Here is a 12,259-nt window from a genome sequence, read left to right on the forward strand (position 1 = left end):
CGCTCCCCGTCATGTCCTTCCTGCGCAGTCTGCTGCAATTGTCACTACATCACCAAATTTAACAGTTGCTGTAAGCATATCCCTGGCAAGTGCAATACCGCAGCCGATGCACTGTCCTGCTCCAATTTTGTCTCATTCTTCCAGCAGGAACCTGGAGCCGACCCATCATCCACTCCTATCCCACCTTGGTCTCAACTAACAATGGATTGAAGCCACACCTTGCCAATGCAACCCGGCTCATCAACCACTCACTGTCTAGTAACACACTAGAGGCTTATCCCACGGCCTGGAACACCTACCGTAGGTTCCTTGCCACTTGTCCCGGAACCACAGTAGATGACGTCACTCATGTCCTAGCCTTTATATCTTATTGCCACACACAGCTGGCTCTCCCTCATACCCCTATCAGGCTGTACCTGGCCGGTATCCAAGCCACTATGTCCTTTATCTTACGGTCTCCAAAACGCAACAAACCGGACCCGGAGTGGATATAAACTTCTTTCGAACCAGCAACGCCTTGTGCCCAGCAACGATCTTTTGACCGTCTGCTCTTTCAACTACCCAGCCAGCCAGTCTCCAGCTCGTTTCTGCCTTTTTCAGGTCAACCCCCTGAGTGGAAATCAGTTTATTAAACATGTTTGGGTCCTACTGGTCAACTTAGGCCTAGACCCCGGGCGGTATTCTGGATATTCCTTTGGATCGGCGCAGCCTCAGCCACATCTCAGCACGGAGTACCAGACCATGTGACCAAGAAGCTAGGCAGGTGAAAGTCTGCCTGCTTTACCAGATATATATTCCCTCAAGATGGCCCTTTCTCCAAGCTCACTCAATGAGGTTAGAGGCAATAAAGATACTTCCCTACCTGGTTATTTTTGGCCCCTTTTCTTGCCATACCTACCAGACGACCAAAAGCCACACCTCAGGTCTATGTATGTTGTGAGTCTTGTCGCGTGTTTATGTGATCCACATTTGTCTCGGTCTTAGGGCCACGACCATAAGTTAGAAGGCCAGTGTGCTGGCCTGAATTTATGGGAGGAGCCCGGAGGGTATTTAAGCTGACCACTTCCCCTTCCTCTTTGTCAGTTTCAGTGCACGATACCCTCCCTCCCATTCCCCTTTTTACAGCACTTCTCAGCAAATTCTCCTCCACAATCATCCATTACTTATCTTGGGTATGGCCCCTTTTCTTGCCATACCTACCAGACGACCAAAAGCCACACCTCAGGTCTATGTATGTTGTGAGTCTTGTCGCGTGTTTATGTGATCCACATTTGTCTCGGTCTTAGGGCCACGACCATAAAAATATATATATACTTCTGCCCCTTCAGCTATGGCCATAGACTTTTACAATACATCACTAACGCCCCTTTTTATATACACAATTATATATACAGTATCTCACAGAAGTGAGTACACCCCTCACATTATTGTAAATATTTTATTATATCTTTTTATGTGACAACACTGAAGAAATTACACTTTGCTACAATGTAAAGTAGTGAGTGTACAGCTTTTTATAACAGTGTAAATTTGCTGTCCCCTCAAAATAACTTAACACACAGCCATTAATGTCTAAACCGCTGGCAACAAAAGTGAGTACACCCCTAAGTGAAAATGTCCAAATTGAGCCCAATTAGCCAATTTTCCCTCCCCAGTGTCATGTGACTCGCTAGTGTTACAAGGTCTCAGGTGTGAATGGGGAGCATGTGTGGTAAATTTGGTGTTATTGCTCTCACTCTCTCATACTGGTCAATGGAAGGTATACATGGCACCTCATGGCAAAGAGCTCTCTGAGGATCTGAAAAAAAAGAATTGTTGCTCTACATAAAGATGGGCTAGGCTATAAGAAGTTTGCCAATACAGATTGCCAAGACCCTGAAACTGTGCTGCCAGCATTGCTGCAGAGGTTGAAGAGGTGGGGGGTCAGCCTGTCGGTGCTCAGACCATACCTGTCGTCCCTCTTCTAAAGATGATGCACAAGAAAGCTCACAAATAGTTTGCTGAAAACAAACGGACTAAGGACATGGATTATTGGAACCATGTCCTGTGGTCTGATGAGACAAGATAAACTTATTTGGTTCAGATGGTGTCAAACGTGTCTGGTGGCAACCAGGTGAGGAGTACAAAGACAAGTGTGTCTCGCCTACAGTCAAGCATGGTGGTGGGAGTGTCATGGTTTGGGGCTGCATGAGTGCTGCCGGCACTCGGGAGCTACAGTTCATTGAGGGAACCATGAATGCCAACATGTACTGTGACATACTGAAGCAGAGCATGATCCCCTCTCTTCGGAGACTGGGTTGCAGGGCAATATTCCAACATAACGACCCCAAATACACCTCCAAGATGATCACTGCCTTGCTAAAGAAGCTGAGGGTAAAGGTGATGGACTGGCAAAGCATGTCTCCAGACCTAAACCTTATTGAGCATCTGTGGGGCATCCTCAAACGGAAGGTGGAGGAGCACAAGGTCTCTAACATCCACCAGCTCCATGATGTTGTCATGGAGGAGTGGAAGAGGACTCCAGTGGCAACCTGTGAAGCTCTGGTGAACTCCATGCCCAAGAGGGTTAAGGCAGTGCTGGAAAATAATGGTGGCCACACAAAATATTGACACTTTGGGCCCAAGTTGATCATTTCACTTAGGGGTGTACTCACTTTTGTTGCCAGCAGTTTAGACATTAATGGCTGTGTGTTGAGTTATTTTGAGGGGACAGCAAATTTATATTGTTATACAAGCCGTACACTCACTACTTTATGTTGTAGCAAAGCTTCATTTCTTCAGTGTTGTCACATGAAAAGATATAATAAAATATTTACAAAAATGTGGGGGGGGGGGGGGTGTACTCACTTTTGTGAGATACTGTGTGTGTAAAATATATATATATATATATATATATATATATATATATATTTCTATTTGAGGAGTGAGATGCGCTGACTGTTAGAGACACTTTGTCCCCTCTCTATTTGAAGAGTGAGATGGATAATTTGTATGGCATCGTTTTCTTTCTCCTCTCCTCGTTTTTCTATGTGTAACGTTCTCTATAGGAAGTCTACAACAAAATGGCCGACGCAATCTACAACGGCCGACGTCAATTCGGCGCGACAGCGGGCACGCCGGAAGTGACATCTATACCGCACTTCCGGTTTTCCAGAAAGTAAACAACATGGCTTGCGTTCTATACATCAGTCTAACCACCATAATAATGCCATTAGTGGGCCAATCACTACACCTAGTGGCTATACACCTAAATGCAGATCAATATACATGGTTGGTAAGACCCAGACCCTGATATGGCTATTATGATTACTATTATTATCTTTAGATGTCTCCTAAAACACCTCCATTGTTGTAAGCACTACATCTGTTCTTGCATTGGCTATGGGGACCTGCCTGTAATGTTAAATTATGGGCATGCGCAGAGTGTCAGTTGTACTATACAGTGGGAATTTGGTACTATTGTGTGTGTGTGTATATGTACATATATATATATATATATATATATATATATATATATATATAATTTTGCAGCAGTCACTCTGGCCCTGCCTTTCCATCGGACCGCCCACAATTGTGGGTGGGGCACCAGAGCCTCTCCAGGATGTGTTCTATGGATGAGCATATGTATATAAGAAGCTGAAGGAGGTAGTACAGCTAGGCTCTGAGGAAGAAGGTATTCCTTCGAAACACGTCAGCCAGCAGTGGTTATCATGTCCTCTCTCTCATCATCTGGAGACTGCTATTATTAGACCAATTGCCACAGGTTAAAGGGTTTTACATTGCGGTTTCTTTCACATGCCTGTGAGTAGTTTTTATTCATTCTTTTAATAAACATGTAGCAATAACTGACGGTGGAGCTGCTGATTTAAAGCGGGCTGTTTCCGTCACCTTTTTACCTGTAATTTCACCAATACCAGATTTAGAGTCCACGTTGAACTTATCATCTAACAATGTAGGCACCAAGCATACTTTTCCAATGCTTTAATGGGAGATAACTGGAAGAAATAGCAGGAAAGAGGTAGAAGAAGAGTTGCAGGGAAGTTCAAATACCTTTTCTTGGTGTAGCACTAAGGAATTGAAATCTCAGGGATGAATGTATCTTCGGTTCAGGATTAAATCTTTGCCCGCCCGGATAGGTCTCTCTCACTAACCTAGCAGCCGGTGCGCAGCACGAACAAGAAGTCTCTGCCACAGACTTGAGTAGAACAAAACTGTACGATCCTCTGCCACAGGATGTAGTAGCTTTCAGTGAACAGCAAACACAGTACCAGAATCTTTAAGCCAACCCGGCAGTACTATGTGGTAGGTTAACTTAAGATGCGTCCTCCAAATTGAGTCACCAGGCCCCTCTCCAGACCAGCGGAGCGCATGATCCTTCCATGACGGGTCCTCCCCTGGATTCTTCTCAATTGTCCAGCTTCTTCCCGCAGGACAGACAGCACAGGACCATCTCAACAGCAGGTGTCGTAGGCCCCAGACATGTTCTGGGCCCACCCACATGCTGCAGCATCGTGGTCCTCCGGCCCGGAGGACCACAAGGTAGGACTCCTAGCACATACCTGTCGGCCAGCAGGTGGAATGAAAAAAACCCAGAAATATGGCGCCTGTCCCTAAAATACCTTCTTAGAAAGAAGAGCACTCAATACACCTCAGTCTGTTGCTTTCCAGCTCTTGTCTGTAGTGATACCGACATCTACAGACGACGGAGTGGAACTGCACGCAACACAACCAAGGTTGGAACGGAAGCTAATTTAGCCATAGATTAAATCTGAACTATGCACAGAACAGATGACCCACTAAATTTACATATAAGCGGTAGATTAAAAAATCTACCAGCGCTACAAACATATCAAAGGATAATGCACAAGGCTGGTGTGCCTTCTTTTCTTTATTCCTTTTCTATAGTGTCATATAAGTTGGCCATACACTATTGGAACTTCATTTGAAATGTTTCATTTTGAGGATTTTTTTTTATTCCATTTCGTTAGTGGGGTCAAATCGACATTCATTTTGGACCACAGTGACAAGAACATTTGAAGAAACAAGATGGAAATTAATTTCTAATGATACATTCATTCTAGAATCACATTTTAAACGCAAATTAAATTTTGAAGTACATTTGAATAACATTCATCAAGTCATCATGAAATGTACTGAGAATTTTTATACAGATGTTTGTTTGAATGTTAAAATGAACATTCATTCGAAAATTAACAAGTGCATGGCCAGATTAACTGTCTATTTGACAGAACAGGATATGAAAGGTGATTTCTCCAGAAGAAACACTGAAAAAATACAACTTTTTTAGTGAGTGACCTCTGTTTGGTTAATCACTTCCTGTCTGGGTGATGAGTGTCAGAAAGAACAGGAAGGGAGGTGAAGACACCAACCTGGTGGGATTTAAAAACCTTATTCTGTTAAACTTTTGTAAGTATAATTGAACACAGGACTCTCTACAGACTCTACCTGTAGTGCTCCTCCCTTTTCTAACTGTAAATACGTCCTACAATGCCCCAATAGCACTTGTGATACACCCACGGACTGTTTGTGAAAATTTAGCAAAATATTGATGGCCTTATAGCCATGGTCATAACTCAATGCAGTAAAATCACATCTACTTACCCTTTTGGTAGATTGGCTTTGACATTAAGTATTTCCACTTTGCATTCTGAAACTCGTAACGTAGGGCAGGTTACATTTTCCTTCTTTAGGGTTGAATTTGTAATAATGTTTATTTCCAATTTTAGCTCTGTCCTTCCACCCAGAAAACTGTTGAACAATAGGAAATAGTCAAGGTCTTTACATTTTTGAGATATACTCAGACCATCTTGTGATCTAGGCACGTCTCACCTTTTCCCCCCAATTTCTATCTTGTTTGTCACAAACATATGGACACCATAATCAGGAAGAAGGTCAAGTTCAATGTTGGAGAAGTCAATTTTCTCTACTTTAATGCTGTTGATTTAAAAGACAAATACAAATAAATATAGGAAGTGGTTGCAGAGGTGTTATATTGAGGTTATATTGTGCCAGTTTGAAAATGAGCACAAAGAAACCTTAAATATCTTAACATTTGCAGAAAAATGCCCCACAGGGCACTAATATCTAATATGATGATAAAAGTTGCTATATAGTTAGCCACCACTGGCTTGGGCTTGGTCTGGCTGCTGAGTTGTTCCTGAAGGATTGCATACCAGGTAGACACATGGTTGGTTGGCAGCAGAAACGTAACCCAACTCTCAAAGTTTTAGCTCATTTCTAGGGCCTGCATATATTTTTTTTTCAGCATGTTACATGTTGTGACAGCATGTGTGTATAATTGGGGAGGGGGTGAAAATTTTGTGAATAGCAAAGATGTAACTTACTTTGTAATCCCCTTGACTGGACTTTTACCCTTTTTGCCAAAAGCTTTCTTGGTTGCTGGAGATTCTGACATTTTCTTGAGCAAGAAGTCCTTGTTTGAAAGTACTCCTGTCACAACTGCAAAAGTAGATATTGCCCTTTAATATTTTTTGCTTGTTCCATAGTTTTGATGGGTTTTTCAAAACACATATATTCACAGGAAATATGATTAGTCCCTTAAGGTGATACAGCACTATTGGTACAATCATTACTAAGTGGTCAGTAATGTATTGTCACAGGCAAAAGATAACAAGGATGGCAAATTGACTATATCAATTATGCAATATTCAATTTATAAATCAGATGAACACTCAAAATTAAGTCAGTGCTATATTTGAAGGCACAAGAAATACAAACAAACAATATAAATATATAAGACCATTTTATCTGCAAGCTTTTCATAGATCATACAAGTGTGAGGCCAATAGAAGGAGCTGTGAGCTCCGAGCACGTAGCCTTTCATTCCACAGAGACAGTCCTGACCCCTTCCTCCTACCCCCTGCTGGTGACATCATCTCCTCTTCCGGTTCAAGCTGGAGAGCATGGAGCTGACTACTTCCTGGTTTTCCTGAATGTACAGCTATTCAGCACAACATCACACAAGAACCTTTCCCAGTTACCCAGGTCGTGCGAGGAGCCTGTGGGACGCAGTAGAACTGCCAGGACTACATACTTATCACAAGCATAAACTCCCACTTATATCTTGTAAGTGTTTTTAATCTTGTGCAATAAATGATACTGTCTTAATACTACACTTAGAAAGGCGCCTCCCCCCCCCCCTGTTTCTTTTATGTGTTTTGCAGAGTTGCTGGATACACTCTGAGGATGGCTGCCACTTTTTAAATCACCCCCTTACCATGGTTCAACTTTGTTTTTACCTAAAGACTGACTATTCAAATGTACATTGTTACAAACTAAAGGCATTGCCTCCTGGAGCGCCAGATACCCAATTTACCTTTACTAGTGTGCAATAGTCTGGATTTAACAGATTATTTGATATATTTATTTGATTTTATGGGCCAGGTTAATTAACACGAAATTGTGGAACCTCTTAAATAGAAACCCAATCACTAAACCAAGGGTTGCCCATCCATTAAGGGCACACGGGCGCCGCCCCCCCATCCATGCGTCCAGCCCCTTGTAGGACGCCGGATGCATGGATTCCAGTGGTTTTTTTTAAGCACCTGATTAGAGCCAGAGGCTCTAATAGGCTTAGGCTCGGGGCGCAGAGAATGCGAACTGAGCCTACCCAGGTGTGTTACAATAGTGAATGAAAATTCGCTATTGTAACACTGATCCTCTTCCCAGCCGATCAGGAAGCGGCTTAAAGAAAGTGGCTTAAAGGACAGGCAATCATATTGGATGCCTAGGAGGAGGGGAAGAGACACAGGGCGGGAGCCATCGTGATGGAGGAGAAGACACAGAGCCACTACCCTCTGCCCACTGCCCTCTGCACGCCACCTGCCACCTAGATGGGGTAAGTGCAGACAGTGAGCGGGGTGGGGGGGTGTTGCCGGCCACTCGGGGGGTGGTTGTTTGCCCTCCCAAAAAAAAACACCAGCCGTCACTGCACTAAACTCTCATGTATTATTTCTTTGGGGGAGGTTACATCACCAAACACATTAGTTATGTTTATTAGTGTATTTCCCATTGCCTGCAGGCAGCTGCTTCTGGTAATAAACTTCCATGTAGTGCCCTCTTCAAGGCTGCCGAATACTGCCTGCTACTGAGAAAAAGTTGCACTTCTCACTTGCCCCTTCTAGCCTCTCTGCCATTCAGAGAATTTGTATGGTTTTTCTCCCACAATGCAACACGTTCTATGAATGGGCGGTGAAGATCTTGTAAATTCATCTTCTCCTCCTCCATTCATAGAACATAATGCATTGTTGGAGAATACTAGTACAAGCTCTGTAAATGGCAGAGAAAGCAGATGGGGGCAGGTAAAAGGGACAACTTTTCTCAGTAACAGTGGCTACTGTTAACTCTCACAACATTTGAAGACAGTTGCTCAGGACTGTATCCAGCAACTGTAAAGAAGGCACTGATTGGATTTTTACCAAAAGCTGAATGCAGATAATGGGATACACACTATTACACACAACTGCAGGATCTGGTATTCAATCATAAACAAAGATCAACAGCATATCTCAATATCTTCATAACATTTTTCAACGGTTTTAGCTTGCATAAGAGCATTGTTTACAGCAAGATTTTGCACAACATTTGTAAAGCTTTCAGGAAATTTTAAGCAGCTTTATTTAAACCTCTAACAACAAATTCAGTTCCAATATGGGGATGTTAAAGTGCATCTCTAGGCAAAATGTTTTCAAGTTGCTGTTTTTGCTGTCCCCATTGGGGAAATTTACCCTTCTATTTGTATCAGTAATCTTTGTCATCAATAAAGTGAATGATGGGAAATCCAAAATTTCAGTACTGTGCCCAGAGCAAGAGGTAAGAGAGACTTCCACACCCTTTAGGAGATTTTCTCTAAGTTAATGTTTTTTTCTCTGGAACTGGAAGGGGAATCTCACTAATGGTAAACAAGCAGCAAAAATAACTTGGCAGGGGTTTAACCCTTGCTATCTTAAAATGGGTGTAAACCCCATTCATGAAACTTGACCTAAGCACATATATCTGTACTGTTTACTTGTCTCTCTCCAAAGCTCAAAGTGCCATATCCCTCTGGTGCTCCATTCCTCTGTTATCAGCATGAGTCTCTTCTGACAAGTTCTCTGACACATGAGATAACAATAGTTGAAAATTTGGGTTGGGGAGGAAACTTAGAGGGAGATAAGCAGAGAGCTGGTTTATTCATAATACAGCCCTGCATGTTCCTTTATTCCTCTGCCTACGTGGAGGGGGTGTGTGCCTTTCCTCCAATAAGCTCTCACACAGTGTAAGCCCAGACTCCACACGCACCCTTATGTGCTGCTGAAACAGGAAGAAAGATTTTTAACAGGATGTGAACTTTCCAAAGAATGAATATAGAAAGGGTGAGACAGCAGATTTACAAGTAAAACTTATGTAGGAGGATTTGTTTAATCTCTGTGTATCATTTGTGGCTGTTCACTTCATTGAGCTATAGGTCAGAGTTTACAACAACTTTAAGCTAAAAAAATGGCTATACATACAAAGATGGTAATAATGGTAGTGTTGACTATTATTTTTAAGTTACTAACAGGCTTCAGAAAGCTTTCAATGAGCTGTAAGCAGTGATGAAGCTTACTAAAGCCTGTAAGCAGTTTGTTTAAAGTGACATCAGAAAAACACATTTAAAATATAACTAAATGCAAAAGTTTTTTTTTTTCGTTTTCAATAGAGGTATTGGAACACCTGTCATTTTTTTATTGCAGTCTGTGCCCCTGTTAAGAAGATTTACCCTATTTGTCCTGTCTACAGTCATCACCGAGTGTGAAAATAAAACAAGTTCCTAAATTTGGGGTTGTCTCCAGAACAGGCAGAGGGGAATTCTTCCAACGAGGACACTAGTTCTGCTGACCCCGGTGGCAAAAACACAGCATTTTACTTCTCTTTAGAGGGATTTTCTCTTAATTTCTGTTTTGGTAATGGGACAGGAAGTGCAGGGGAATGTTCCTAATGGGACACAGAAGGCAAAAAACTGAAAGGGGTTATAACCCTTCCTTATCATATCCAAAATAAAAAATGAAAGTTTTGCCTTTCGTTCTGTTTTACGAGGTCCTGGAAAGTCAAAGCAACTTTAAAGTATAGACGTACAATTGGTCGGCAAACCACAAACTAAGAGTCCAATGTGCCTTTAATTGTTTATATTACTGTAAATAAAGCCAATGTGTCATTGGGGCAATGCAACCCCTCTCATTGGGTTTAGAAGAAAGTACTAAGGGCTTGAATAGGCTGAAAGAAAACTCTAACCAAATGGATACATATTTGATCTGGTGCAAAACCTCTTTTTGTGTTGGAATTATAATAATCTAATCAGCACCAGTTAAAAATTAGAATGAGCCCTTCCATTCAGGTCTGTGTTTAGCTTCCCCATGCTGGAGCTTTGCTACGAAGTTGCTTTGCAAAATCTTCCTCTACACTCTGCTCTTAAACAAAATTAAACCTGTGGAACAAGCCCCATCTCTACAAGCAGGGGCTTCATCAAGGCTCCAATGTGTGGAAATCCTGTGTTATGAATGACCCTAATCAATTGTTAATTAGACCACTTTGGCAAACACTGCTAAATGTTATGACCTTATAAAACCAAAAACAATATTTTCTCTAAATGATACCAGATAGCATTCACAAGCACCAATAACTAAAATATAAGAGCATGAATTCTTGCACTTCTTACTGTTTTCCAAAGCACAGCCATCGAGTTGTAGGAAGACCCCGGAGTCAAGGGAATCACAAGATACCAGAAATGCCAGGAAAGACACTAGGTGGTAAAGTGGAGCCATGTTCTTGTCTTCACGCATTAGGCACAGGCAGTAGTAAGCAGATCTAGTAAATCAAGAAGAAGATAAAAGCATCTCAGATCTACTTCATCTGTAAATTCACTTTGAGATATCATTTTACACTGCATGTTCCCATCACATTGTAATGATTTGCTTAAAGGAGACCTAGCGTCCTAATGAATTGCTTCCACAAATTAAAATATAAAAGTTTATTATAAAATGTCATCCATGTTTTGTTGATTGAAATAGAGTAAATAATAAAGATTTTTTTTTTTTTTTAAGACTTACTGCATAATTTAGATATGTGCACGGATATATACAACATACACTGTACTTTTGATGAGGAGGTAAGTCAATGTAACGATTATAGAAATACTTTGAATTATACATAGTTTATTAGTGTACTATGTATTTACAAAGTAATATTATAATCTGTATTGATATAGTATGTATGATTTGTCTGACAAACGGTTGTAAATTCTCAGCTGGTAATCTCTTACTTATACTTTTAACTTATGTTTGTTGTTATGTATAGTACAGGGATATGTACTGAAAGGAGAACTCTTTATCCAGCCCCCTGGAAGTCCTAATTTCACTCCAACTCTCGGTGACCTGCCCTCTTAATTATCTATATATGAGAATTCTTAGGTGAACTTATCCTTGGTTGACGCCATTAGTTACCCAGTTTCTATGAGTCCATTTCAAGTTCTCAAGTGACTTAAACACTGATTGAAATATTATAGTGTGAGTGGCTATTTACCATGTATAACTATCTAACTTATCAGATGTACAATAATAACCTTTCCAAAGAATTGTAATTGTGCTGCAACAGTACCTGGCTATCAGCAGTTGTGCACTAGTCCCCTAAGTGAGAAATGGCTGCTACTGGGTTGACCTGCATTGTGTGTAATGGTTATTTTTCTGTTGAGGCCTCAGAAACAAGACTTTGCCTGCAATGAGAAATTAACACATTCTTGCTGCAGTTGTAAAAGTTTGTGGCTTTATATTTTTCTGGGAAATGCGCATTTAACAAAAAAGCAGATTAGGTTAAATAGCTTTCTATGTTGGATTTTTTTGTATTAAGATTTTATTTGTTGGCTTTGGTCACATTTGTACATGTTAAAATAAATCTAAAGCCAAAATACTTTGTTAAAATCCTTGTCATTTTTTTCTGCTATATGTTGCCCATTGGGGAGATTTCCTTTAAATCCATGCCCTGTAGACACAACAGGAAGTTATGAATAATAAGTTAAAAGTCCACGCTCAGGAGATGGAGGGTTGCAGCCTCCCCCTAATTAGTTCCCACTTTGAGCTATTAAAGTATATAAAGAAAAAATGGGGAAATGGCGCTACCCTATTATGACACGGTATTTAAATTGCAATTGCAGTGAAAATAAAAATCAAAATAAAAGTAAAATTGAACATGATAAAAATAAATA

The 12,259-nt window shown here is 41.0% G+C and overlaps 1 protein-coding gene across 1 annotated transcript in view; it reads right to left on the reverse strand.

The window, feature by feature from the left end:
- BPIFB6 (BPI fold containing family B member 6) overlaps nucleotides 1-10,854 on the reverse strand; it is a 58,689-nt gene extending 47,835 nt beyond the window's left edge. Inside the window, exons 1-4 of the mRNA XM_073607859.1 lie at nucleotides 10,718-10,854; nucleotides 6,366-6,480; nucleotides 5,851-5,955; nucleotides 5,623-5,769 (exon numbers count right to left, since the gene is read on the reverse strand). Of these exons, the coding sequence (XP_073463960.1) occupies nucleotides 5,623-5,769; nucleotides 5,851-5,955; nucleotides 6,366-6,480; nucleotides 10,718-10,841 (491 nt within the window). The 5' untranslated portion in view covers nucleotides 10,842-10,854. The remainder of the gene's footprint in view (nucleotides 1-5,622; nucleotides 5,770-5,850; nucleotides 5,956-6,365; nucleotides 6,481-10,717) is intronic.
- Between the last annotated feature and the right edge of the window lie 1,405 nt (nucleotides 10,855-12,259).

This window comes from Aquarana catesbeiana, linkage group LG12 (assembly GCF_042186555.1).
Source record: "Aquarana catesbeiana isolate 2022-GZ linkage group LG12, ASM4218655v1, whole genome shotgun sequence".
Classification (NCBI taxonomy): domain Eukaryota; kingdom Metazoa; phylum Chordata; class Amphibia; order Anura; family Ranidae; genus Aquarana; species Aquarana catesbeiana.